The 28000-nt window shown below is 56.3% G+C and overlaps 1 protein-coding gene across 1 annotated transcript; it reads left to right on the top strand.

Moving 5' to 3' along the window:
* Positions 1-8: 8 nt before the first annotated feature.
* APBB3 (amyloid beta precursor protein binding family B member 3) lies at positions 9-26924 on the top strand. Its single transcript, XM_084636047.1, has 12 exons — positions 9-142; positions 11968-12158; positions 12389-12465; positions 15877-15937; positions 16541-16687; positions 17139-17266; positions 17809-17923; positions 18731-18818; positions 19756-19839; positions 22113-22228; positions 23139-23324; positions 25161-26924. Exons 1-12 carry the CDS (start codon positions 94-96, stop codon positions 25392-25394), a joined length of 1476 nt encoding a protein of 491 aa, XP_084492173.1. The 5' UTR covers positions 9-93; the 3' UTR covers positions 25395-26924.
* The last annotated feature ends 1076 nt before the right edge of the window (positions 26925-28000 follow it).

Below are 28000 nucleotides of genomic sequence, written 5' to 3'. Positions count from 1 at the left end.
CTCCTCCAGCCCCGCCGCGCGCTCCAGCCCGCTGATCGCCCTGCAGCCGCCGCTCGCCGCGTCCCGTCCCCGGGCGCCCGGCTCGCCGAGGCCATGCTGGGCAAGGACTACATGCTGGCCATCATCCTGGTCAACTGCGACGGTGAGAGCCGGGGGGGGGGGGCCGTGGCCGGGCAGGGCAGGGGCCGGCCTGGCAAGAGGCCATGCCCGGGGAAGGGAGGGGGCCGTGGCCGGGCAGAGAGAGAGAGAGCCGTGCCCCCTGCGCTGTGCAGGGGAGGGGCAGAGCGCCAGCCCGTTACCCTGGGCCGGGCGCTGGGGGCGCGAGTCCCTGGCTCGCTGCAGACCTGTTGCTGGTCACCGGGCTGACACCTGCTGGGGTGACGGTCTGCAAAGGGCTCTCTGCGCGGAGCATGGGCCGCCGGCTGCTTCTTGCCGTCCTGCCTTCCCCCCATGCAGGGGCGGCTCTGCCTCCTCCCGGGATCCTTCCTGCAGGCTGGCTGGGTCAGGCCGGGCCATGCCTCGGGCAGCTCTCCATGGTGCTGAACGCGGACATGGGCTTGGCTCTGCAACAATCTCTTGCTCGTTAGTTGTGAGGGCTGCGCTGAGAACTGGGAAATTCTCGGCCCAGCCTCTCCCCGTGCACCTCAGGCCCGCAGCCCTGCCAGCACCAGGAACAGCAGCCCGGATAATCCCTTCCCCTCATTTTACTCAACTTTCCTGATGCAGAACATGTGTGGAGTAAAAGGCAAATCTGGAAGGGCTGGCTGGCTCCGGGGAGTGGAAAGCCAAACTGCAGCTGTTCGCTGCAAATGGAACAGGTTCCAAATCTCCCCCAAGTGGTGGTGGTGGTGGTGGGGAACTGGCTGGGGGAGGATGGGAGTTGGGTGAAAGTCCTTTATCTCAGTCCATCCCCAGGTACCCAGTGACCATCCCACCTGCTGGCTGATTGGCTGGCATGAAATGAGTTGAGTGTCTCAGTTCAAGTGTCCACACCACACCTGTTCCCCTTGTTGGGAGTGGAAGCAGAGGGGCCACTGGGCCCCAGACACTGGAGCTGCCTCTTCTTCCTATGGGTGGTCCTGCGGGTGGGGATTGGGAGGCACTTGCTGTGCCACTGTCCATGCTGTCCTTGTGCTGTAGACAAGCAGAGGCCAATGGCCCCTGGCATGGCAACCTGGCACTTTTCTCCACCACCAGACTCCTGGTGAAGTCAGGAATGCCCTGTAGCTTTTACCCCCACTTTGTTTCTTTGGGAAGCACACAGAGTCTGAGTGAGGCCAGGCATGAGAGCTCATGCTCCTTGCAGAGGAATCTCTCTGATGACTATGGGCACATCCGCACCCTAGTTTACCTGGATCCCACCGGGGCTACTTGGCTGCCCCGAGCAAATCCAGGGCCCCTGCATATGCACTTGCTCTTTTGAAAAACAAGATCCATTTGTCCTGATGTCCCTACTCTGGGATTTCCTGCAGCTGGGCAGCTTTAGCCATGCGGCCATGCTGTTACCATCTATTATTAGTAACAGCATGCTGAATCAGGAAAGTGCCTCTCTAAAAGGTTAGCGTCGCTAAGGAATTCCAAATGATCCAAAGTTGTTACCCGCTGGTGGCCATCTGGTGGCCTTAGTGAAATGCGTTTGGTGGGTTTCAATACATTTCCTGGCAAGCAGGTGTCCAAATCACCAAAACCATTGCCCGTCTCAGCTGAGAAGCCAAGGACTGAGCAGGCCCTGTAGACCCCACTCCTTTGCACTCTAGAGTCATGGCTGAGGCACGTTGGGCTGAGAAGGGGTGGGGGCAGCGCTCAGGTTGTGTCAGAATGCGCCAGAACACCATTCTCAGAGCTAGAACAGTGTTACAGTACTTCTGCCAGTCCCAGGCAACCTCTCTCACTGGCTGCAGAGTGTCCTCTGAGTGGCAGGTGCCGGGCCCTGTTGGCAGGTGCTTGGAGAGGTGTTAGTGTGGAAAGAGCTGGGGACACTGCAGCCAGGAGCAGGCAGGGGAGTGTGGGGGCCCAGAGCTACTAGGAGTCCAGCGCGGAGCTAGATCTGGGCAATGTGGGGAGCTGGGTAGTGGGATTGCCTGGGCAGTAGAGCTCCCCACTGGGAGCTGGGCACAGGTAGGGGGAGGTGGGCACAGGATGGGCTCTGCAGGAAGTCATCCCCTGCTCCCCATGGCATCCTCCAGCTCTCTCATTGCCCTTATCTTCCTCCCAGCTCCCTCCACTCCCCCTCTGCTCCCTGCTTGGCACTTATTTTTTAGGACTCCAGCACTGGGTGGAGGTGGGGGAAAACTGGCACTGCCACTGCCTGGACTGCACCTGATCTGTGGCTACAGAGACAAGTCAGCCTCCAGTGAATATCAGGGCATCCCTTGCCAGCCTGACAGCCACACCAAATATGTGACACTGTATAAGCAAATACGGTTTGTATTAAAGATAATTTGTTGCTAAAGCAACGACTCCCACGTCACTTCCCAAAGCATCCTGCCCAGCTGCTCCCTTTACCCTGCCAGAGATCAGGAAGATTTCAGCTGCTTCTTCCCAATATGTAGCCATTTAACACCTGAAGGAAAGTTATCTCCATCTCTCCCAGCCTCACATGCATCTTGGGCCCTGAGAACTGAGCAGCTGAGAGGAGAAGCTGGAGCTGGGGGGAGGCTGTGCGGAACTGTAGCTCATTCTGACCAGATTAATCTCCATGGTGAAAGCCTGCTGTCCTTTGATTAAATTCCCAGAGTTGGCATGGATTTGATAGCAGTTTAGTGTCTTTGGGATCAATGTTATTATCCTGCCATGTAATTCTGGGCTGGGATTTCCGTCGCAGTCATTGGCTGGAGGGTAGAATCAATGACAAGTATGGTGTATGCCCACCAACACTGAAAGACCACGGTCCCCTAATGCAGGAAAGGGGGCAGCATTAGGGTATGGTAAATGCACTAGTGCTATCGATGGAGAGCATCTCCCAGGGCCTGATCTTGTAAGATGCTGAGTGCTCCCAACTCTCCCTGAAGTCCCAATGAGAGGTGAGAGCATGCCACGTCCCCAAAATTGGGCCCCAACTGCAGAAGGTGGAGGCCTGTGCAGGGATGAAGATCCACAGTGCAGCTCAGCTGGCTAGGCTGCAGGGTGCTTCCTCTTCACTCGGTCTCAGGAGTCGGTGTATCCGCGCTTATTCCCAGTGTTGCAAGAGCCTGGTGCTGCATGGGAGGAAGGAGGCTTGGGGCAGTTGAGAGGGGCTGTCTGAGATCAGGCTCCGGGCACAGTCTCTCTATGCATTGAATGAAAGACAGGAAAAGGCTTGTCTCTTGTGAAGCCAGTGTCAAGATCCCTGTCATGGGGGCCTCTACTCACAGGGGGCACCTCCTCCTGGGTGCTCTGGGCATTAGCTCTTCCAGCCTGAGGCCTTCTTCTTGCGGTTCCTCGGCCTGCCCTCTCGCTCTCTCGTGCTGCGGCCCTTCTCTTGCTCCTCGGGAGGTGCTGCACCCCATCTTCAGGGCCTAGCCCTTTGGCCAAGTCCTCCTCTTCCAGAGTACTGTCAACATCTTCCACACTGTCCCAGGCAGTGCTTAACCCCACTGCCCACCGTGACTAGTGCAGATGGTTCTGGACAGTTCACAGCCTAGACTGTGCCGCTAGCTGAGGGGAATGCAGGCCCGCTCCCTACGCTGGGCCCCAACCCAGGGACCCTATCTCCAGCAGCAGAGGTCTGTACTAGCACAGACCTTCCTGCCTCTCCCCTAGAGTGCTTCCTACCTTGCCTATCCCAGCCTCATGTTCTCCACACTTTGAACCAAACCCCAATCTCCTGGGTTGCTAGACAACACAGACCCTTCCTCTTGGGTCCAAATCCCTTTCTCCCCCTTGTCTCTGGGAGATGACTGTACCCTCCTCCCTGCAGGCTCCTTTCTGCTCCCAGCTCCCTGGCTTTCTCGAAAGTGAGCTTCCCTCAGTTGGGGCTTTCCCATCACTCTAAATGGCCCCCACTTTGCAGCCCCTCTGGCCCACATTAACCCCTTCTGGGAAAACATGGGGCGCACCCCACCCCCTCCTGGCACTCCTGGCTTCTGGGCACTGGGGTGCAGAATACGGACCCCCAGTCTGTCAGAAGTGAGGCCAGCTCCCTGGGGTGGGGACCAAGCAGTGTGCACCCTCTGCAAACAACCTAACCAATGAGATCTCTGGGAGAACGTGGCTGAGAGCCCAGGGTGAGGAGGAACCTTGATGTGATGCTGTGGCCCAGGAAGCTGATCTGACCACAGCTGCCTGGGGTCAGGGCAGCAGCTGGCCCTTTAGAGGCGGGCTTCTCTGCTGCATAAAGTGGTGTGGGTTGTGCCATTCCTGCCCATTGGTGGTTGGCAAAGCCTCCCTGCCAGTGGGCTTGTTTCATAAACTGCTGTTCCCACTTGGGAACCCACCTCCTTGCTGAGATCTGCAGCAGGACACTGACGTTGCAGTTGTGGCAGCTTTCCCCAGGCTTGCTTGTGTGTGTGTGTGTGTGTGTGTGTGTAGGCTGGCAAGTCCCACACTGCTGAACCTTTGGGATGGCCCCATGCCTCAGCAAGGAGAGGGAGGCTCCCTGTCGCCTGGTATTTCAGACAAGCTGAGGGGCAAGGACACAAACTCGCTTGCCCTTCTCTTCTGCAGGGCACCTGGTGGATCATTGCACCTGACCTCCTGGGAGTAGCTTGTCCAGGCAGCAAGTGCTGCTCCTGCCAATGGTGATTTGAGTTCTAGGCTAGGAGAGGCATGTGCAATTGAGGGGGGCAAACCCCAGTAGGGTGTGGCTGTGGGGGAATGAAAAGGAAAATCTAGGCTGAGTCTCAGGACCAATTTCCTGACATTGAAGTGGGGGTGGGGGGCAGGGAGGGGCTGGGAGTCCCATTGCTTGAGCAGTTAGGATCAGACGGGATGTAACCATGCCTGGGGAATGCACCCTTGGGAGAGCTGCCCTGGCCCCAGTGGGGAACCTGCTCCAGTTCAGAGGATTAGGTTTCAGGTCCATAGGCCTTAATTTCAACTCCAGACCAACAGTTTCCTCCCCGGCTCCTCTTAGTGCTTTCTTGGCAGATCTGGGGCCTGGCCCAATGCCCAGTGACATCAGGGGAGCCATGACTACAAAGGGCCATTAGTGCTTTTGGCTTTCCCTCCAGCCCCCTAACCATTTTGTGGCTCTTATTGGTTCCCTCCAATTTGCCCCTGTCTTCCTGGCACAGAGGAGCCCGGCCTCAATGCCATATCCCCAGCACAGTGTTGCAAGTGCTGTGTAGAGAGAGGCATGGTGTCCTCTCTGCTTGGATAAGGCACAAACTCTCTCTGGTTCAGACCCCAATGGCCTGTGCCTTCCTCGTATGTTTCACCCCTTTCAGAGCACCACCAGGCCCTCAACCCCTCCTGGGGATAGATACATGCAGTGTAGCCTTGAGCTCGTGGCAGATTGTGGGCCATGCTTGGGCACCGTCTGGGCACTTCCCTGGCCTCCTGAGCGAAGGGCTTTGGCAGTGACAGAGGCTGTGGGGCTGGCAGTGGATGTGATGGCTCCGATGGTAGGAAAGAGCTAGGCCGCAGCTGACTGCTTTGCTGCAGGCTCTATGCTGGGGCATTAATCTTTCCGTGTGGAGGGTGCAGGCTGCTTCTACCAGCAGCTGGCTGAGCCTGTCCGACTGATGGTGGGGCCTGATTAAGTAGAGTGTGTCTCACAGCTGCCTGGGCGAGTTGTGCCACCGGGGAGAGCAGAGGCACGGAGTATGCTAGAGCTTGCTGATGGATTATTCACCTTCTGTTCTGCCCATGTTGGGCATCTCAACAGGATAATAACACAGCAGGGGCATGCTGACCTTTGGCTATTTTTAGCTGTATTCCTGGGGACAGATACAGTTACAGATACTGCACATTTGATTCCTACAGGAAAAAGCCGGGCTGCAGGTTCTGATTCATGTCCATTCTGAGGAGGGGCAGGGACTGAGCTATTCCCCTGCTTCTGAAGTGGGGTGGGTGTGTGGCATTCAGGGCCTCCGAGATCCTCAATAATTTCCATTTTACTTTTCTTTCTCCTCTTCCTCCCCCCAAAGCATCAGCTGGTGTGGCTCAAGTTAGACCCCCTCACTCCTGCCCCTGCGGAGGCTATGTGTAGCCACACCACCATGACCAGTGAGCTCAACACATCTCAGAAGCAGAAAAGCACTGGGCCTGGTCAGTAATTGGTGGGGGACTGAGAGAAAGGCAGTGGCAGGTGTTACAGGACATGGTGTTAGTGCTCAGCAGGGAGCAGTCTTCCCTCCGAGTCAGAGCAAAACTAGTGCCCCAGGATGGCTCAAGGGGATGCCATGCAGCTGGGGCATGCAGTCCCGGTAGACTGTCTGCACTGTGTTTTGTGATCTGCAGTGTAACACCCGGAGATGAAAGACCATCTGTGACATTCCCCTCTGGTGTTATCCAGACCGGTGATCTGCTAGGTCACTCCAGTCCTTGACTCTGGGAGCCAGACTTACCCTGCTCTGCTGTGAGAACCCCCATTCCTGGGCCATTCACACACAGCCTCTGGCATGTAAGCTGCTCCCAGCTACTTGCAAGCGAACGACACTAGCCAGTATCTCCGGGCCCAGACACAACCCTAGGAACCTCTGTCTTGCAGTGTCCAGTTATGCCTGCTGGATGCGTCAACCTTATATGAGTTTATCAATTTAACAAAGAAATTTATATGTACCAGGCTTGTTATCCCAAAGGGAGCCTCTGACACACTTCAAACCAAACTCACTGCTTCAGGTAGAATAAACAAACAAATTTTAACTATAAAGATAGATTTTAGGTGATTATAAGTCAAAGCATAAGACGTCAGATTTGGTCAAATGAAATAAAAGCAAAACACGTTCTAAGCTAATCTTAACACTTTTAAAGTCCTTACAAACTTAGATGCTTCTCACCACAGGCTGGCTGATTGCTCTTCAGTCAGGCTCTCCCCTTTGATCTGCACTTCAATTGCTTGGTGGTGGTGTCTGTAGATGTAGGTGGAAGAGAGAGGAGGAGCATGGCAAACGTCTCACCCTTTTATCATGTCCTTTCCTCCCCCTTGGCTTTGCCCCCCACTCCTCAGAGTCAGGTGAGCATTACTGAGTCTCTCCAAGCAAGGTTGAGCAATTCCCCTGGTGTGGCCTCATGCAGGTGGGTCATTGCATTGTAGCTCCTTTGCTGGACAATGTCTGTTGATGGGTTGTTTGACACCCCACCTGGGCGTTGGTTACTTTCCTTGCTGTTGCCTCTGGGGAGCTAATATCTGGCTGATTTCCACAACTTACAGCATGTTTTAGTGACCACCATACTACACAATTCTCATAACTTCATATGCATGAATGATACACATATATAGATAGAGAAATGACTTTCAGCAGGTCATAACCTTTCCCCTGATACCTTACAAGGCATGCTTTATATGTAGGATCATGATTATATGAAAATGAGGACTATGGGGTTACAGCACACTCCCCCAAGGTATAGAATGTCACACCGTCCCGCCTGAGCCCTGACTGCAGCACATTATGCTCCTGCTGCACTGTGCCAGTCTTGCCTTGGTGGCACTGGGTTTGCAATGCATCTCTCCCTGTGTGTGCCTGAGCTCTCTGGCTGGGCAGTACTGGGGATTGATGCTCCAGGGCTAGCATTGCCCCTTGCACTGTAAATGGAGGCTTTGGAGACTGCCTTTGGCTCAGATCCTGTGTGCCTGAGATGGCCATTGGCAGAGGAGATGCTGAAACTTCTGTGCTGGGGAAAGTGCCAGCTCCAGCAAATGAATTAGCTTTGGCTCCATCCAATTAGTGGTGCATTTGCTCTGAGTGTGTCTCTGGGGACAACCAGCTCCAGCCCTTCACCTGTGCAGCCCCTGTCTTGGGGCCCCCAGTGAGTGGCAATGGCATTAGATCGCTGCTATTAGCTCTCAGGCTGGGGTTTGGGTCTACAGCTCCCAGCTGCAGGTGGCTTTGGCAGCCTGGGTTCCTTTGCTTTTGGAGGATCCTCAGGACTGCTGGGCTGAGCTGAATCTCTGGTTCCTCCTTGGAGGAGGAGCTCAGACTGTCTGGGAAGCCCCTCCAGTGCTGTGTGATCCAACTCCATTGAAGAGACTATTGGTATAAATAATCTGGATTGGTTAATGCAGTGTTAGGGGTAGAGATTGCAACCTGCAAAAACTTCCAGGAATCAGTCACTTGGCTACAGAGAGTGAAGTATTACAGATGTCAACTTAACTCCACCTGTATGTGCCAGGGCATCGTGCTGAATTTCCTGGCTTTTGAGTGTCTCCAGCCACAGCCTTTCTGCTGTCTTGATGCCACTGTAATAGCCACACATGCTCATTGCAGGAGAGAGTGTGGGCCAGTGGATAGAGCAGGGGAGGTTGAAAGTCAGGACTCCTGGGTGCTATGGTTTATTTGCTCTGTGATCGTGAGCATCTTGCTGTCTCCCCATCTGTAAAATGGGACAGATGCTCACCCCGTTCCCAGGAGAGTTGTAGGGTGGCCCAGAGTCATAAAAGTGCTTTGAGAGCCTCATGGTCAGGCATGTTGTTACAGTCCCTAGTCCTATCACTGCACTGAACAAAACCACCCCCAGCATTGTACAGAGGTTCGGATGGGCCCGTGCTTCTGTGTCTGCAGGATCCCGCCTGCCTGTGAATCAATGCACGGATTCAGTGACGGAGCTATGGAATCCTCATTCGTTCAGATAACTGCACTAATCCCTGCAGCGGGCGTGTGTATTTCTAGCAGGTTGCGCTAGCTGTGTCCTTACTTAGCTAGGCTAGCGAGTGTCCTGTGCACATGCAGCTCCACTTGGTAACGGAGGTTCCAGCTGAGAACCAGGAGCCAGAGTCCATGTGCAAGGATGCTCCCTGCTGGTTTTTTCACCTGTTTGAATTTCCTTTGTCTTCCCTTCCTGCTTGATGACTTAGTTTACTGCTTACATGCAAATTGGATGTAATGATGGGATGATTTAACTGGGAATTGGTCCTGCTTCGAGCAGGGGGTTGGACTAGATGACCTTCTGGGGTCCCTTCCAACCCTATGATTCTATGAAATTAAGCAGAGCGCACATTCCTTTGTTTAGGACAGCTGTTTGCCAGCTTCCATCTGCACAGGGCTGTGTGGTTTGGAATGTGTGTTAATCGCACCATATAGGGGAATCGTATAACTTCTCATGTAATGTTGCCACACATATTTTACCAGCAAATGAGGAGTTTTCAAAGGATACCTTACCAGGCATACGTTGTACAAAGATTATTCCAATAGTGGGTAGGCTGGGAATACGGGGGTGTATTCCCTCACAACTGGCTTGTTGGGGTTGAAGCCATGAAGTGTGCGTTCCTCTCCTGCTTGGACGCCTCTGGAGTGGCAAGGTGGCTTTTTCTCTAGGCTCAGAAAGGAGGATGAGCTGTCTGAGCCCCAAGGGGATTTGGAGAAGTATCTGAAAATGGAGATGTAGAATGGTCTGGCCCTTTGCTATAGCTGGCCCCAGGGGATGGCTCAGGGCAAGTCTACACTACAGACTTGAATCAGTGCAGCTGTGCCGCTGTAGCACTTCTGGTGAAGACTCTTAAGCTGTCAGGATAGCTCACACCCCTGAGAGATGTAGTTGTACCGAAGTAAGTGTGTAGTGTAGACCTGGCTTGGAGGTGTGACACCAGGCTTTAAACACTGAGTGTGTGTCTACACAGCAGAAAACCCTGCAGCAGCCAGTCTCAGAGCCCAGGGGAACTGACAGGGGCACACACTGCAGGACTAAAAATAGCAGTGTGGCTATTTGGGGAATGGGGCTGGGCTGGAGCCCAGCCTCTGAGACCCTCCCGCTCGCTGGGTTTCAGAGCCTGGGGTGTAGCCCAAACCCAAATGTCTACACTGCTATTTTAGCTCTGCAGCGTGAGCACCCTAAGCCCAAACCAGTTTTCCAGGGCTCTGACACTCACAGACATGGGGCTTTTTTTTGCTGTGCAGACATACCGCCAGGCTCCCTGCCAATCCCAGAGGGGGTCAGTCCAGCCCTTTCTCCTTCTCGGGATAAGAAGTCCAGCACTTCCTTTGAACGAGTGCTCAGAACCCAGGGTTCTGTGTGCTGCAGATCTAAAGGTACTTCTCGAAAGAATGAGAAATTGCTGTTGTGTGCCGTTAGGTGCCACCTGCGCCCTCCACCCCAGAACTGGCTGCATTTCAGTGGGGCTGCGTGGATAGTGTGTGCAAAGTGCTTTGGGATGTAAGTTGCTGGGAGAATGCAGATGAAGACGAGCAGCTGTTACAGTGACAGTTGGATGGAGCTCCAGAGGGAAGAGCTCCAAGCGCAGTTAGCATTTCAGAATGTGATCCTGGAAGTCCTCTGTGTTCAGAGCCACTAGGGACTTCAGAGGAGTTTGGTGCGTGGGGCGCTCCAGCACTGGGCCCTCCCATCCCAGGTTTCCGGGCCATTGATGCAGTCCTTGAGCTCACCCCTTTGTGATGCGAACTTTTCCATCTAAGTATGAACCAATGGACTTCAGACGAGGAGGTTCAGGAGTGACCCTCTTTCCTCATGCTCTCCCCACTCTCTGGGAGTGTGACAGCTCCACCACAACCAGGGGGCTTCCCCCATCACAGCGGGATCAGGACTCAGCCCTGGCTGAAATTCACCAGGAGTCTAGACTGTAGAAAGAGGAAGTGAACTGGATTGATGCCATGGAGTTAGGAAACAAAATTACCTCGACCCTCCCTGTACACTCAGCCGTGTGTGTGTTGGATACACAGATGATGCACCCACAAGACATGCACATGAAAGCTTGTCTCTCACCCAGAAACTGGTCCAATAAAAGCTATTACCTCACCCTCCTTGTCTCTCTAATACCTTGGGACTGACACGGTTACACCAACACTGCATAAGACATGCACATAGCAGTTAATGTGACACCACACCTATACAAAGCAAACAAGGTGCAGCACCCCTGAACTGCCTCATGCCCTTGTCCCCTATTTCTCTTTCCACGCTGTTTTGTCAGCTTATGCCCCTACAGAGACTGTCAGCTTTTCAGAGCAGGGACGGTGTCCTTTTAATTTGTTCACCTGGTGCCTTATTAACAATGCACAGCTGTTTGTATTCTAGAGGCAGCGCCCTTCCCTCTGAGTTCCTACTGAACTGGTGCCTCAGAATGGCTCTGTGCTGCTGGAGGTGCTGCATTCCAGCATGGTGTCCTGCCTCAACACGGGGGCTGGACTTGATGACCTCTCCAGGTCCTTTCCAGCCCTGCCTTTTTGTGATCGAGGACAGATCCTGATTGCTTGAGTCATAGGGATCCTGCAGCAGGAGCACCTTACCTGGTCTGGCTCCAGGCTAACTGCTGCTGCCTCAGTTCCCAGGGAGATCACTTGGCCGCATTCAGTGCCGCAGGAGAGATGCTGGCCTGTGGGACTCACAGCCTTGTCCAGAGTCTCTTTCCATGCACAGTTTTAGTCTTCAAATGTAAAACTTGGGCAGACATTAAACCCAACAGCAGTTCCTCTGCCCACCCAGGGCCTTTCCCCCTTTGCCTCTCTCAACCTCTCCAGCTCCAGGGGCTACTACAAGAGCCCCTCTCCCCACTCCAGCTGAGCTATTCCCCATTTCTTATAGAACACACCTGACCCCTTCCAGCTGGGGCTGATAAAGTGAACAGGGCTGGCTGGCCCCAGGCCTCCTGGCCCTTAAAGAGCTGGAGTTTTTGCCTTGGTGTCCTGGCCAAATTCCAGTGTGAATAACTGCATTCTGGCAAGGTTCCCAGCTGAGTGCACTGTAATATCTTTCCAGTCCTAAACTATCATGTAGGATTGCTGGTAAACAAGTGTTGTGTCCCACCCCAGAGGTGGCTGCGTTTCGGCCCTGGGCAAAGGGACAGTGCAGTATCTGTAAAGTGCATTGGGATCCTTTAGGATTAAAGTTGCTCCACCAACCCTGACCCCAGCTGCCTGATGCTTTCTGTGTTCCTAGATAACCTGTGGAGTGACCAGAATCTGGAGACAGAGCCCGACCTTCCCCCAGGATGGAGGAAAATTCATGACTCCTCAGGGACCTACTACTGGCATGTGCCAACGGGCACCACGCAATGGCAACGGCCATTGTGCACTTCTAGCCTGGGAGGGAGCCTGGCGGCTCGCAGAGAAGCTGTGTTGCAGGAAACGGTACAGAATGCCAGGAGAAAGTCGGCTTTAGTCTTAGTACTGCCAGTTCTGTGTGGGAGGAACGAGATTAGATCAGTCACCTCTGGTCACCCTGGGAGGGGAGATGGCCAGGGCTAAGCAGGGCTGTGTTAACAGGGGGCCTTGCACCCACCAGGAACACTCATCTGCACACAAGCTCCATGTGCTCTCTGGTGGCCTTCTCACGAGTCTCTTCTCCTGTCTCTGCTCAGGATCTGCCGGCAGCCGCAGTAAAGCTTGTGTCTGAGGAGAGACCTGTCCCCAGTCTGGTGGCATCATTGCCCAGAAGGTAGGGCTCGCCGCACAGGTTACCTTGCCAAAGCATGCCTGGTTAGGACAAACCCCATGGGAGAGAAGTCACTGGCACCTTGTCGTGTTCACCTCCCTGGATTAATCCTTACCTCTAGGCAGTGGTGAGCTGGAGCCGGTTTGCTAGAAATGGTTGTTAAATTTAGAAGCCCTTTTAGAACCGGTTGTTCCACGAGGGAAAACCGGTTTTGAAAGGGCTTCTAAATTTACCTGGCCAAAAGTGGCGCCTTAGGCGCCGACTCCATGGGTGCAGCCCTGGAGCACCCAAGAGGAAAATTTGGTGGGTGCAGAGCCCCCACCAACAGCCCCAGCTCACCTCACCTCTGCTCTGCCTCCGCCTCCTCCACTGAACGTGCTGCCCCACCCTGCTTCTCCGCCCTCCCCAGGCTTCCCGCGAATCAGCTGTTCGTGCGGGACACTGGGGCAGGCTGAGAAGCTGGTGGCGGCTTCCCACTCAGGCCCAGGGAGGCGGAGGTGAGCTGGGGCGGGGGTGCGAGGAGGGCTGCCCGCACCGCAGCAGGTAACTCGGGGGTCGGGGGGTGCACAGGGGAACCGCTCCCTGCCCCAGCTCATCTCCGCCTCCCTCGGCCTGAGCAGGAAGCCGCCGCCTGCTTCTCAGCCCTCCCAGGCTTCCCACCGAACAGCTGATTTGTGGGAAGCCGGGGGAGGGGGCGGAGAAGCAGAGTGGGGCGGCGCATTCAGGAGAGGAGGCAGAGTGGAGTTGAGGTAAGCTGGGGCCGGGCGTGGGTTGGGGAGCTGCCAAATTTTCCCTGTGGGTGCTCCAGCCCCGAAGCACCCAGGGAGTCGGCGCCTAAGGTACCACTTTTGATGTGATCAGTGGGGGGAGCAGCCGCTCCCCCTGCTCCCCCCCCAATTACGCTCCCCCGCCCCTAGAAGCCAGAGGGACCTGCTGGATGCTTCCTGGGAGCTGCTCCAGGTAAGCACCTCCAGAACTCCCCACCTCGCCCCCCGGCAGGTGCCTCTGGCTCTTAGGGGTGGGCACCCACTACGGTGGCCCATGAGACCCTCCTACCCAGTTCTGGGGGCAGTCAGGGGACAGAGGATGGGGGTGGATGGGGCAGGGGTTCTGGGGGGGCGTCAAGGAACGCAGGGGGGTTGGATGGGGCAGGAGTCCCGGGGGGCAGGAGTGGGCAACGACCAGGAGGGAATCCATTGTTAAGATTTTGCCAGCTCATCACTGCCTCTAGGGTTTGACTCAGCCCAGCTTTCATTCCAAGTGCTGGGTCCCCCTCCTTCCCTGAGGAGGCAAATCCACAGCCTAGGGTGCCTCACGATCAGGAAGCCGTTTCCTGACAATCAAACTATATTTTCCTCTTAATTTCATCCCATTCCTCTTAGTTCCACGCTTAATCCTCATGGAGTCCCTGGGCGATGCTCTGAACTACTCCCTATGAAGCCAGTCAGGACTCTAGTGAAGTCTCCTCTCTGTGAGCAGAGTGTCTCCAGGGCAAGAAGCTCACATGGCTTCCACTTTCCTGGGTCTGACCTCGGAGCATTCAGCATCCTCTGCCCCTCCGTGCACTTCCCACAGCGAGTCCGCCCAGGCGGGGTCCTGGGGAAGCCAGAGCGTCCTGCACCCCAACTCCACAGTCAGACATGACTCTTAGCCAGCCAGTAAAACAGAGGTTTATTAGATGGCAGGAACACAGTCTAAAACAGAGCTTGTAGGTACAGAGAGCAGGACCCTTCAGCCGGGTCCATTTTGGGGGGCAGTGAGCCAGACAACCATGTCTGCACTTCACTCCATGTCCCCAGCCAGCCCCAAACTGAAACTCTCTCCAGCCCCTCCTCCTCTGGGCTTTGTCCCTTTCCCGGGCCAGGAGGTCACCTGATTCCTTTGTTCTCCAACCCTTTAGCTCTCACCTTGTAGGGGGGAAGGACCCAGGCCATCAGTTGCCAGGAGACAGAGTATCGGCCATTTATGTACACTGGCTCTTTGCTCTGCAACAATTACACCCCCTTATCCCACCACCTAGAGACTTAAGAAATGCATAGGGGAAACTGAGGCACCGCTACAGGATTCAGAGGAAACATTAAGAACAGTCCCACTTCATCACACCCTCCTTCTGCATGGGCTACCCGGCATCAGTTTCTGTCCCCACATAGTCACTGCTGAGCACCTGGCATGCAGGGAACCCCTTCTCCTCAGCCACTCTCTCCAGCCCCGTCAGCGCTTATGGGTCTCCTCTCTAAACTTCCCAGTTTGTCCCTGGCTTTCTGGCCATGTGGCATCCAGGGATGAATTAAACCATCCTGCCCCCCTGCTGCAGCTCTGAAGAGCAGGACTTGCCCTCTCTGCTCTGGGAGGCAATGCCTTTGCATGGGCAGCCCCCAAATCCACTGGCTTAACTTGCAGCCATGTGCCAGTAAATCTGCACATGGAGAAACTCTCTTACTGCCAACATCTGTCTAGGCAGCTAACTAAGGGGAATCAAACCTCATACTTCAGGGCCCTGGCCAACGGGGAACCCCCCTCCTCACCTGAGCAGCATTGCACATTGGGCCAGGTGATTTGTGGGGTGTCTCTTGTTTATCACTTCCTCAGAATAGTCAAGTGCCAGCCACTGCAAGTGGCAGGATGCTGTGCTAGGCATGGCCTGATTTGTTATGGCAAATGCCACGTCCCTGCTTGGCATGCTGGAGAATGCCGGGATTATACTCCCTTTTATCATGTGCCCTTCACAATAGTAAATGGGGGCATGTCACACTGTTTGGGTCAGGAGCAGCCAACATCTTCCCAAGCCAGACAGTGTCTCACGAGAGAGAGAACTTGCCCTGATCCCAGAGGTGGGGCTGGGCACAAAGCTTGGGGGAGGGGGAGAGGAGAGGGTTCATCCTGATCCCAGGGGCAGTGAGGCCAAGAGCTTGTGTTGTCGCTGCATCGGATCATGAAGTGGGGCCCATGTCACGGCAGATGGAGGTGGATTCCAGATCCTGGGGTCAGGGTTCTGTGGGCACATGCTCACACCCCTTCTGGGAGAGCCCTGTTTGTTGGTGCTTCCCGGGGAGCAAAGGGCTGGTTCTCTTTGCTGTGGGAGCACAGGGACTGATGGGGAAATGGGAAGGAGGGGCCCTGTGCCTAGAGGGCTCTGGCCCCAACTCATGGCTGTTTGGTGGCCTGTGTGGAAGCAGCTGGTGGGCCTGGGTCCAGTTCCTAGTGGGGGGTCTCTATCAAGAAACCCCACCCCAGTGAGCACTCACCAGGCCAGGCCAGGGCAAGTGAGCAATGCCTCCTGGCCCAGGCAGGGTCAGACACGATGCCCTCGCTGCTCTGGGGAGAGGCAGAGGCCCTTAGCCTGCTGGGCTCCTGCTGCTGCTCCCTGCCATGCCCTGCTCATTGCCATGGCTAATGCCGTGCCTTCCTTTTCAGGACCTCCATGCCGTGGCATGGGGAGGAGTTCCCTCCCGGTGGCACAGAGCCTGGCTCCAAGGTACCGTCACTGAAGGGCCATTTGGTGAAGGCTCTGAAAGGGAGTTAGGGTATGGGAGGGGGCTCAGAGCTGGGACAGGGGCTTGGGTCCAGGGGCTTGGCTTGATCTAGTGGAGGGGTTTGGGCCCTGGGGGCTGTTGGTGCAGCTGGGCTGAGGCACATTTCAGTACTCAGCATGCTCTCATGGCTCCCTTGCTGGCTGTGAGTGAGACCTGGGAACAGACAGAGAGTGGGTCGGGCTCTGAATTCTCACCTGTGTGCACTGCTGGCTTCATAGCATCATAGGACTGGAAAGGGACTTCGAGAGGTCATCTAGTCCAGTCCCCTGCACTCAGCGGAACCTCCATGGGCACAGGATGGTGCTAGTAGCTGGGTAGCTGGGGCCCTGGGCCCAGATGGTCAGAGTCCTGGGAGGCTGGCATGGCACAGTTTGGCAGTGCCCCCAGCGGGTTGCCCTGACAGAAGCTGTTCATACTGTGTTGATTAGCCCTCTCCCCAGACTGGGTCACTATATTGGCCGTGGCTCTGTCAGGCTCAATGAGGAGGAGCTGGTGGGGGGTCTGGGCTGTTGCTAAGTGTGACCCCCATGGGTCTCCCCCTTCAGTGCTTCGTTGTGCGCTCCCTGGGCTGGGTGGAGATCCCGGAGGAGGACCTGGCCCCAGGCAAGAGCAGCATCGCGGTGAATAACTGTATCCAGCAGCTCTCGCAGAGCAAGTGTGAGGGTCGGGACCCTGCGAGCAGCTGGGGTGAGGTGAGTCCATTTCCTGGCATGGGCCAGAGACTGCTGGGTGCCACAGGTTCCGGAGGAGCGCGGATCTGCTCACAAGTGTCAGGACGCTGACCCCAGAGTCCTGGCTTCCATCAAGCCTGGCTAGTGACTCTCCACGGGGATCTTCTGCCATCTCAGTGGCAGCCGCGATTCTGCCCGATTCAGGATCACTGGCCAGAGGGTGAGAGTCACTTCCCATGTGCCCCCAGCCAGCCTGTCCATCCTGATCTCAGACGCAGGCATGCAGCCTGGGGCACTGCCCTCCCCAAACACTGCATGCTGGGGGAGCCCTCAAGCTCCTGGCGGGGGACAGGGTGTCCCATCCCCACCTGCGTCTGGCCACCCCTCTGGCATGGGTGGGAGGGGGAGCTGGACAGCCTAGGGAGGGAAAGGGGAGAGCTGTGCTCTGAGCGCCCCTGCTCTCTCCTTGCAGGGCCAGAACATGGTGATGATTCTGAAGAAGGACACAATGAGCTTGCTGGACCCTCTGGATCATAGCCTGATCCACTGCCAGCCCATCATCAACATCCGTGTCTGGGGGGTGGGCTGCAACAATGGCAGGTAAGTGGCCGAGGCAGTGGGGGGCTGCCAGAGCTTGCTCTGGGGGAGCCCTCACCACCCTGGTACAGAAGGCACCCTCCCTGGCATGTGGGCAGGACTGCCCTGGGTCCTGTAATTCAGCCTCCAGGGGCATTCCAAACTGCTCTGTGATCCCTTAGGGTCTGGTGCCAGGATGTGGTGTCACCCTAGAAATGGGGCATTGTTGCGCATAGCACAACACGGCACTTGCCGCCCAGGGCTGGCATGGCTCCCTTGCACTGTACCTGCTGGGACACAGGGCATTTGCTGCTGGTTCTCTGCAGTGGGCCTTTCCTCCCCTCCCAGCGGGGCCCCCAGGGAAGGTGTTGGTGAGGGGTGCATTGAGGTGCATGTCCCGGCTTGCTGCTGCCACACAGGAATCAGTGCATTAACTGCTGACTCCTTTCCTCTCTCCACACGCTGCCACACCGGCTCCAGGGACAGGTAATGTAGCTCAGCTTCCCTGGGCGGGGCCAGCTCCCCACCCACAACCTCCTGCTCACCCACCTCTCCTCTCCTTGCAGGGATTTTGCTTTCGTGGCCAGTGACAAGGACACGTGCATGCTGAAGTGCCATGTCTTCCACTGCAACGTGCCTGCCAAAGCCATCGCCAAGGCCCTGCATGAGATGTGCTCCAAGGTATGCTCCTAGGGACAAGCTGCCCAGCATGCCTGGGCCTGTCCCAGCCTGGCCCCCTCAGCCCTGCTGAGCTGTCAGCAGGGAGTCCTGACCTCACATGCCCCTGCACTCCTTTAGATCAGGCTTCTCCTGGGCTAGGAGCCAGGTTCCCCTTCTGCAGGCAAGTGTCTCAGAACCGGACATGCCCCAAGCCTCGGGCTGTTGGGAGGCCTCCCAGAGCAGCATTTATGCGTGGGAACAGCATGAGGCAGGACCAACAGGAGTCGCTCCCTGATCCAATGGGGACTGTCCAGCCTGGCCCTGGGGAGCGGAGACCATGGTCAAGGTACTGATGAGCACTGTGGGTGAAGTGCAAGGCTGGGAGTCAGTAAGGTCTGAGTGCCAATCCCTGCTCTGCAACAGACTTGCTTTGTAGCCTCAGACAGGTCATTGCTACACTGTGTGCCTCAGTTTCCCCACCTGATGAAACAGCTCTCCCTCCCTGAGCTATACAAGTGCTAATGAGAGTAATAGCTAGCTCCTATACAGTGTGTTTCAAAGGGACGATGGGGAAACCAAGTTACAGAGACTTGCCAAAGGTCACCAGCAGATCTAGGACTAGCATACAGGTCTCCTGAGTCCCAGGCTAGGGCTCTAGTCAAAGCCATCAGGCCATAGACAGCCACACTCATTTTCCCTGGTACTATCCTGCTATCCAGCAGGGTCGTTCCTGCTTGACCTCCCAGGGCCTGAGTCCCACCAGCTGGGATCTGAGAGCAGAGGCCTGTGGAAAGTCTCTGTGTGATGGTGTTTTTCTGTGCTGTGCAGATTATGGCCGAGCGGGCAGTGGTCTGCAACAGCCTCACTCGATCCGTCACGCTGCAGCCCATCTCGCCAGACAACTTACTGCTGCAAGGTACTCCAGGGCATTCCCTTCATCCCTCCACCGTGTGCACATGCCTCCCATGCCACCTGGGGCACAAGTGCCAGACGAGACCCCATCACCTGCACTCTGCCCACTGATCATCTTCCCCAGGCCTACTGTCAGCATCACCACCCCCTGCGCACTCTGCACAGCTCCCATTTTGAAATCTCCTCTAAAGACTTTGCCCACAAATGGTCCTTCCTTTCCCCTAACGCAAGCATCTGCATGAGTGACAGGGTCAAGATCTGATACTTCCTGGCCCACCAGGGATAGAAACCATCACCTTGTCCCATGGGACAGCTGGGAACTCCCTGCCCACAGGTACAGTGTGCTCCTTTCTAGCCCTGAAAGGGGCTGAGCTATCAGCTCTCAAACTGATGCCCGCCCACCAAGTTATAGATAGGGCTGTATGCCAGAGGATGGGGCTCACTCTCTCTCTCCCACCAAGGCCTGCCCCATTGTACCCATGGCAACCTGTTGTCATAAGCAGGGTGGTGGTGGGAGATCTCGCAAAATACAACCTGTCTTTGACAGAAAGGCTTAAGGTGTGCCCTGGGCTGTGCTCGGAGCCTGTGGGGCTGGGCTCAAGGCAGGGGAGTTCCTAGAGCATCTTCAAGAGAAGGAAACAACCCCACATGCACAGAACCAATCCTAGGGTGGTGGAGGGCTGTACCCCAGGAGAATGGCTCATCTTCTGCTCTCGCTGTCCTGTAAGCTCCGAAGCCAAGCGACTGGTGCTAGGTGAGGAAATCCATGTCACCCATGCCTGAGACACAAACAGGCATCCTGTAGCTAGGCAGCCCTCAGGTCAGCATTTGCCTGGGGGTAATACAATGAAGCCCCCACCCCTCAGTAAAGAGGTGGGCTTTGTTCAAGGTGGTGAGGAGCTGGAGGAGAACTTGCTCTGGCTTGCTCTTGTCTCTGGCAGTTGATATTCTGGATGCCGTGAGGCAGTCTATCCAGAAGTATGAAGCCCTGTATATCGGCAGCTTACCGGTGCCCAAAGCCATGGGTGAGTAGCCCTGTGGGAAGCTTTTGCTGCAGTCCCTATGCTGTTACATCATATGGGCTGCTGCATACTGAAGGAGGGCGGGGGGAATGCTGCACCCACTGAATGCTGTGGGTGGCCGAACAGCCACTGGTCTCAATGGGAGCAGAGTTAAGCCAGCACTGAGAGCTCCTGAAAAGCCCAGCCAGGCTGCAGAACTAGCCTTTGGGCCTGCTCCTGCGCCCAGCCCCTGGGAGTCTAGTGCCATTGAGGCAGCGCATGTCACCTTCCTGCCATCATGTGTCTGCCCTGCCCTGGAGGGGGCCATCTCTGTGGGTAGAGGACCGGTCCCTGTCCATGACTCAGTCAGCACTGCTGGGCTGGCTGCCAAGGTGGCTGGTGGGTGCCAACTGGGGGTGATGGGGGTGCTTGGCCATGGTCTTCCCTTCTCTCAAGTCTTTGCTAAGAAAAGGGATTTCCCAGTGTCCTTAGGATGCAGGGTCTTCCCCTCACCCGAAAAGCAATCCTGCCTCATCCCTGCCTCATCCCATGCCAGGAGGCTCTGCAGCTCTGAGGAGTGTGTGTGTGTGGGTGCCCTGGTCTGGGAACCCAGCGTGGGAGGAGCTGCCATCCCAGCCTAGAAAATTGTGGCTCAGGGCAAGTCCTTGCTCAGGTACAGGGCTTAGCTGTGTCCCCCTGCAGCAGGAAGGCATCATTACATTGTCCCATAGGCGTCACTGAGGGGCGTATAGTCCTCCCTGGGGGGGTGCCAGGCCGGAGCATGAGTGTCCATGCTGCGCCGCAGAGCCAGCTTTGGTGGTGTATGGCACACTGCGGGGTGGTGGGAGCAGGTGTCTGTGCTGGGCTGCAGGCCTGGGTGGGGGCACTGAGGCCTGGCTGTGCTGTGGGCCGGCCTGGGGGTTGCCAAATTTTTAATTGCCCAAAACTCGAACACCCTTGCCCTGCCCCTGCCCTGCCCCTTCCCAAAGGCCCCACTCCCACTCACTCCACCCCCCCACCCTCCCCCGTCGCTCACTCTCCCCTACCCTCACTCACTTTCACCAGGCTGGGGCAGGGGTGTGGGGTGTGGGAGGGGGGTGAGGGCTCCAGCGGGGGGTATGGGCTCTGGGGTGGGGCCAGAAATGAGAGGTTCAGGGTGCAGGAGGGGGCTCCAGGCTGGGGCCAAGGGGTTCAGAGTACAGGAGGGGGCTCAGAGCTGGGGGTGTGGGAGGGGGTGTGGGGTGGGGCCTCTTGGAGGGAGTTTGGGTGTGGGAGGGGGCTCACGGCTGGGGCAGAGGGTTGGGGTGTGGAGTGTGGGCTCCGGAAGGGAGTTAGGGTGAAGGAGGGGCTTCTGACCTGGAGCAGGAGGCTGGGGTGTGGGAAGGGGTTTGGGGTGCTGGCTCCAGCTGGGTGGCGCTTACCTCAGGTGGCTCCCAGAAGTGGCCGGCATGTCCCTCCTCTGGCTCTTAGGCGGAGAGGCCAGGGGGCTCTATGTGCTGCCTCAGTGGCTGCCTTTGTGCTTCAAAGCTGGACATGGCAGCTGCTTCTGGGAGCCGTGCGGAGCCAGGGCAGGCAGGGAGCCTGCCTTAGCCCCACTGTGCCGCTGACCAGATTTTTAACAGCTCAGTCAGCAGTGCTGACCAGGGCCGCCAGGGTCCCTTTTTGACAAGGCGTTCCAGTCAAAAAACCCTGGAGGGTTGGGGTGGGGCGGGGAGCACTGAGGCCTGGCTGTGCTGTGGGCCGGCTTGGGGGGGTGGGGAGGGGGAACAGTGAGGCTTGGCTGTGCTGTGGGCTGGCCTGAGAGGTGGCACCGAGGAATCAGTGCTGTGCAGCACTCAGGGCTGGTCTGGGGCACTGCTGCTGCCTGTATACCCAGTTGTGTTGCTTCCTGCCCCTGGTCTCCAGGGAATCTCTCCATTCAGTGTCTCCACTGGCTTCTGCACCAGTGACGCTGCCCTGTCACCATGGAACTTGCAACCTCTGCAGGATTTGCCGGCATCTCCTGCCAGTCTCTAGCATGTGCTGCCTATGTCTCACCCCAGCTGAAGGAGCTGCTTGTGCGCCCCTCCCTTCACCCCCCTGGCTGGATGAAACTGCCTGTAGCCCCCTATCTCTCCCCACCCCGCTGGACACTGGCAGTGTAGAGCACTCCCACCCTTGCATTTCCCTCTGGGCAGCACAGCCCTGCTGAGTCCTGTAGGTTGATGGCTTCAGAGGAGCCTGATGGGTGAGTGGTAAGTGGCCTTGTTGTGCCAGGAGCGCAGGGTGTGGTCCATCCCCTCTGCTTATCTCCCCAGGGATGGACATACTAAATGAGGCCATTGAGACCCTGATGAGCAGCCAAGGCCGTGAGCAGTGGACCCCCTCCCTTATCAGCGTGTCAGACTCGGTGATGACGGTGCACCAGGCAGAGGTAACACTCCACATGCTTGGCCTTCTGGGGGCTCTGCCACAGGGCACACCACCCCTCTCCTGCTGCTGAGGGGTGCCCACCAAGTGGTTACCTCTGGAATACAGGGGGGTCACTCGCTGAAGCCCCCATGCATCCAGTGGAATGGGCTCTAGGGTGGGTTTGGGGGTTTCTTACTGCAGCCCCCACTGCCCTGGAGCCCACCCGGGTACACACCTCTGGCAAATGCAACCAGAGAACAGGTCCTACTGACTCTGTAGCCAATGCCCTCTCACCAGCCCTCGGGCTGTGGTTCCAAGCCACTCACTTACTCGTTAATGCTGCTAGGCAATGCCAGCAGTGCTCAGGGCTCTGAGCTGGCTGAAAGGAGTTCAGCGCCGCCAGCTCATGGGCTCTGAGGTTTGTCTGGTGCTCCACATAGCTGCCATCAATTGTTCTGAAGGGACAGTGAGCACAGGTCTTAGGCAGCGAGAGAAGCTCAGCCAGCGGCAGACACAGTGAGGGCCTGGGAGGAGTATTGCCAACTCGAGCAGTGAATAGGCCAGCTGGGCTGCACTCCTGCAGGAGTTTGCAAGGACGCGTAGGGTGTAGGCACCAGGAGCAAGAGGAATAACGTAGGAGGCTCTGAGAGAAAATAAGGTGAAATGAAACCAAGGGAACGTAGGGTGGTGGTTGGAGAAGGCTCATTATCCATCAGGCCATGGAGTCGCTTCCCCGTGTACAGAGTGGAAGCTCCATTGCTTGAGCCCTGAGGACAAAGCCCTAGGCCCAGGGGATGGCCTAGCTGGGACATGCTGGGTCTTTTCTGCTGTGGTTCTTTAGATCCCTCTCAAGGACACTGGGGTAACCCTGAGGCAGGGTTGTTTCCTCTCTGCTTGAGTCTAGTGACTGCTCTCGTGTGTGTTCCTTTGAGGCTGGTGAGGAAGACGCCCACATCTTTGAGTGCCAGGTCCGCTACGTGACCTTCATCGGGGTTGGGAAGGACGCTCACACGTTTGCTCTCATCGTAGACATGGGGCAGCAGCATTTCCAGTGCACGGCCTTCTGGTGTGAGCCGGACGCTGGCACCATCTCAGAGGCTGTGCAGGCTGCATGCGTGGTGAGTGTGCTCCACCCCACCCCCAGGGGAACTCCCTGTGGTGAAAGGTGCTGGACTGAGAGCCCTAGAGCCTGACACCTTCCATCTAGCCCCAGAGAGGGGCTGCGTGGGCTGCTTTCCCTTAGCCCTGCCCTGCACGGGGGGTGGGTGGGGTGTCCATGATACAGTCAGTCCTTGCTCTCTACTGAGACCTATAGAATGGGACAGCTCTGAACCCACCTGCTGTGGGCTGGCATTGCAGGCTCTTTTTCCCACCCTGGCCTTTGGGATGTTTCACCTCTGAGCCATCCCCATGAGGGGCTCTGTCTTGCCTTGGCAGCGGGGGTGGGCTCTGCTCTAATAAGCCCCCTGAGCCACCGCGGTCCCTAGAGGTGTGGGCGTCACTGACAAGTCTTAACAAGTATGTAGTGCTTTCAAAGAGCTGCACAGAATGCGGGTCCTGCCGGTACATGTCTGCAGCAGGGTCCAGGCAGGGCGGGAGATGCGCTGCTGTCTTCCCTCACCTGGGGCAACATGTCCTCTGGAGCCAAACCAGGTTCCCTGTCAGAGCCCTTGCCTCTCACCTTGGTGTTTGGAGGGGATCGACTTGCTCAGCTGCCCCCTCAGGCCTTGAGGCTGGGGATGCACCTGGATGCTTTGGGGCCAAACAACATGCCCAGACTCCTCCCAGCCAGACTTTGGCCACCCAAGGGAGCACCCACAGTCCCTGTAGAAAACAGTGTTTAGAGGTCAGGGGTGGGGCATAGTCTGGCGGGGGGTTAGTGTGGGGACAGATGGAGGTGGGGCAGGGGCTGAGGGGTTAGTGTGGGGGTAGATGGAGGTGGGGCAGAATCTGGAGGGGTTAGTGTGGGGGTAGCTGGAGGTGGGGGAGGGTCTGGAGGGATATAGTGTGGGGGTAGATGGAGGAGGGGCAGGATCTGAGGGGTTAGTGTGGGGGTAGATGGAGGTGGGGCAGGGTCTGGAGGGGTTAGTGTGAGGGTAGATGGGGGAGGGGTTTTCATTTTTCACATCTGACACAGATGTCTGAAAAAGAAATCTGTTAGCATTGGAAAAAGTATAGAGAAAGGCAACAAAAATGATGAGGGGTATGGAACAGCTTCCGTATGAGAAGAGATTGAAAAGAGTGGGCCTGTTCTACTTGGATAAGAGGTGCTTAATGGGAGCTATGACAGAGGTCTATAGAATCATGAATGGTGTGGAGACAGTGACTAGGAAACTGTGTCCACTCTACATCAGTGGCCTGGCGAGTACAAGGAAAGGGGCTGCTCCCCTTCTAAGCTGAGGAGCTCTGGACATCTAGAGAGAAGGTGCCATCAGCATCTCACAAACTAGGAGACTGACTAGAGACAGGGAGGATTTGGGTGACTCAGAGCTGGGGGAGCAGGGTGGGAGAGGACTCTGTGGGGAGTGGGGTCTAGTGGTCAGAGTAGGGGGAACTGAAGATGCCCTTTTGCTGGTATCATCCGACTGGAGAGCTTGCTGAGAACTATGATGCACACACGAAATGCAGAGCCAATTTGTATGCATGGGAAGGGAGCGGTTCTAGTGGATAGAGGAAGGGGCGGAGACAGGGTTCCTGGGTTCCATTCCCAGCTCTAGGAGGGAGTGGAGTCTAGTGATCAGATGAAGGGGCAGACTGAGTCAGGACTCCTGGGTTCTATCTTTAGCTCTGCCAGCTGCCTTTGAAAAACTACCTAATTGCTCTGTGACTCACTTTACCCACTGTGCAGGGATGACAACGACCCTTCTCTGCTTGCTGGGCTCTTGTTGAGGCAGAGTGCACTTTGTGGTCTAGTCTCTGCGACACTCTGACCCGCTGCTCCCATTCTCTCACAGGTTCAGTACCAGAAGTGTCTGGTAGCCTCCACCTCACGGCTAAGGCCAAAGGGCAGCTCACGCTCGGTGCTTAAGATGAAGAGGACGGCATCCGTGGACTCCCCAGGGTGCCCGTTCCCTTCCACGGGCCACTCCCTGCAGAAAAACGGCAGCAGCGCCAGCTCTCGGAAGCGGGGGGTTTTCTCGTTCTTGGAAGCGTTCCGGCAGAAGCATTCCATGCTGCACACCCCGTAGGGCGCAGCTGTTCAGGGTGTGGGGGCAAGGCACCGGGCTCCTTGGCTGGCTTGTGTAAATAGAGTAACCAGATCTGTTGGCGCTCCCTGCAGCTAAGGCCCAACAGACCCAAAGAGCAAGTCCATTCCCCACAGGGAGAGCCCCAGCTGGCCACAGAGGCAAGGCCAGAACCCGATAGTCCTTTGCTTTCTAGATTACCCCCTGGGGAGGGAGGTGGGTGCAGGGGGCTCTGGGAAGTAGCGATGACACAGCACATGTATGGTTCCAAGCAGGGAATGTTTCTTAATATCCAGAGCAGCCAGCAGCGAACATGACACGCAGGCCAAAAGCAACCAAGTTCTGCCCTCGCCGCCTGACAGGGGTCCGGGGTGGGCAGATGCTCCAGTCAGGGCACAGCTCCTTGGGATTCACTTTGGAGTGGGAGCTCAACTTGATTGTAGCTGAAGGCTGTGGGCGCTGCTGCCACCACAGCAAGGAGGGTTGGTGTATCACCAGGACTCACAAAGCCAACAGAGGGGATTCACCTCCTCAGCCCTGGCTCTTCCCAATGAACCCCTTTGATTTTCTGACAGCAATATAGAGGGCAGGCATGGGCCATGGGCCTGTGTCTACTGGCTGCAAATACGAGGAAAAGCCTTTTCCAGGCAACTGACTAACCATCCCCCCCGCCACGCCCTGAAAGAATGATCTGCTCCCTTCCCACTTCATTCAATAGCTGGTAACATGGTGCTGGGAATGGTAGGAGGCCTGTGGAAAGGGAGGGGTCTATTTCACCCTCCTGCTATGAATTGTTTAATTCTAAATGAATTCTTGCCTCCTTTGCTCTTAATAATATCAGTGGCAGCAGCCCCAGTGCTCAGACACAATCCTTCCAAAACAAACCAGGGAGCACTGCTTAGTGATCACACACAAACCCACAGCAACAAACTGGTGTGCACAGCTCCAATAACTCACAGTGTATGTAGCACCAGTGCTCATCTCAGAACACCAGCACGCGGGAGCAGCCCATGTAACAAGCCAATGCCCATGGGCTGGTACCGATACCATGGTGCCCAAGGCCTGGCACTGATACACCTGTGCTCCTGTGAAGGACAACTCTCATTTTAAAGGTAGGAAAGGTAGTGTTTAAAGGTAGTGTTGGGCTTCTAGTGGGTTGTTATGAGTTTAGAGCTGGTGTGAATTCCTACTCCTCTGGGGGGAGCCCGTGTGTGAATTCCCACCAAGCCTAGTGAGTACTTGGCTCAGCTGTGTCCCGAGCAGGCCAGTTGGGGGCTGCAATTGTTAGGTATAGTATGGGCCAGCTGTCCTTCCAGCTGCAAGCCAGTCACACATTACCGGCTGGTTCCTTAAAGGGTTTGTGCTCTTGCCCAGTTTGGAAATGACCTTAATCTGTCTTCACTCCCATATTTCTTTACACTTGCCTGTCAATTCCCTGGGGGACATCCCCATACGATAGACTAAAGTCTACCTCAGTAACACTTTCTATCTGATCATTTGTGCGAATAAAACACTAACATGCTGTGAGCACAAGCCAGTCCCATCTTTGCTTTGTCCCCTTCCTGCTGAGGATTGGATCAAGGTCAGAACAAGCTGTAAGGGGTGGGGGAGAGGGGAAAGGAACTTTTCTACTACACAGACATAGGAAGATAGGAACCACCAGACTGGATCAGACCCATGGTCCATCTAGTCCAGTAGCCTGTCTCTGGGAGTGGCTGGCACCAGATGCCTCAGAGAAGTGGTGCTGGAACAATTTTTATAGTGGACGGTGCTAAAGGTGGAAACCATGTATTTGGGTTGTTACTACTTCAAACCAGGGGGTGCAGCAGCACCCCCAGCACCAACACCTATGCCTCAGAGGAAGGTGCAAGAAACCCCACAGTAGGCAGCATGGGGCAAGTGTAATGAAGGCTTAGCCTCCCCAAACCTCTGCTAATGCTCCCCACCATGATCTGGGGGCCAGGCCCTGGCAGGGCTCAGAGTCCTCTGGGCAGCTTGGGGTTCCTCCAACTGGTCATGGCTTGGGGCGGTGGGCCGAGGGTGGCTCAGGTGGGCTGGGGCTTGGGGGCAGCTTGGGCAGGTGGACCAGGGCTCAGGCGGGCAGGCAGGCTGGGACTCGGGGAGGCGGGCTGGGGGTTGCTCAGCCAGGGCTCCACTCGCGGTGTGGGATTCCTGGTGGGCAAGGGTGGGGAGGGGCCTCAGGCGGAAGAGGCAGGGTGCTTGCCTCCCCAAACAGGGGGTTCACATGCCTCCCATGGTAGGCAGATGGAGGATAATCTGCTCCCCACCAGACGGATGGGATTGAAATACAAACCTAGTGTCAGGAGCCCTGAATCAGTCCTTCCTTGGACACCCTCTGCCGCTGAACTGGTGTCTGAGAATCTCCACGTGCCTCATACCTCAAGCAGACTTCTTGGGAAAAATGACACGGGTGAAACCCTGTCTCCACTGAAGTCAATGGCAAATTGCCAATTGCTGCAATGGGAGCTAAATCATTTACACATTCCCTGTCTAATCATAGCTCCAAGCTTGCCACATTGCGCTGGTGCCAAGTATGCCAGGCCAGCACTTGGGAAGGAGACTACCAAGAAACAGCTAGGGGCTGTAGG

The sequence above is a fragment of the Lepidochelys olivacea genome (assembly GCF_965140295.1).
Source record: "Lepidochelys olivacea isolate rLepOli2 genome assembly, chromosome: 8".
Classification (NCBI taxonomy): Eukaryota; Metazoa; Chordata; order Testudines; family Cheloniidae; genus Lepidochelys; species Lepidochelys olivacea.
The sequence above is the reverse complement of the archived record's forward strand: the minus strand, read 5'-3'. Positions and strand labels throughout refer to the sequence as shown.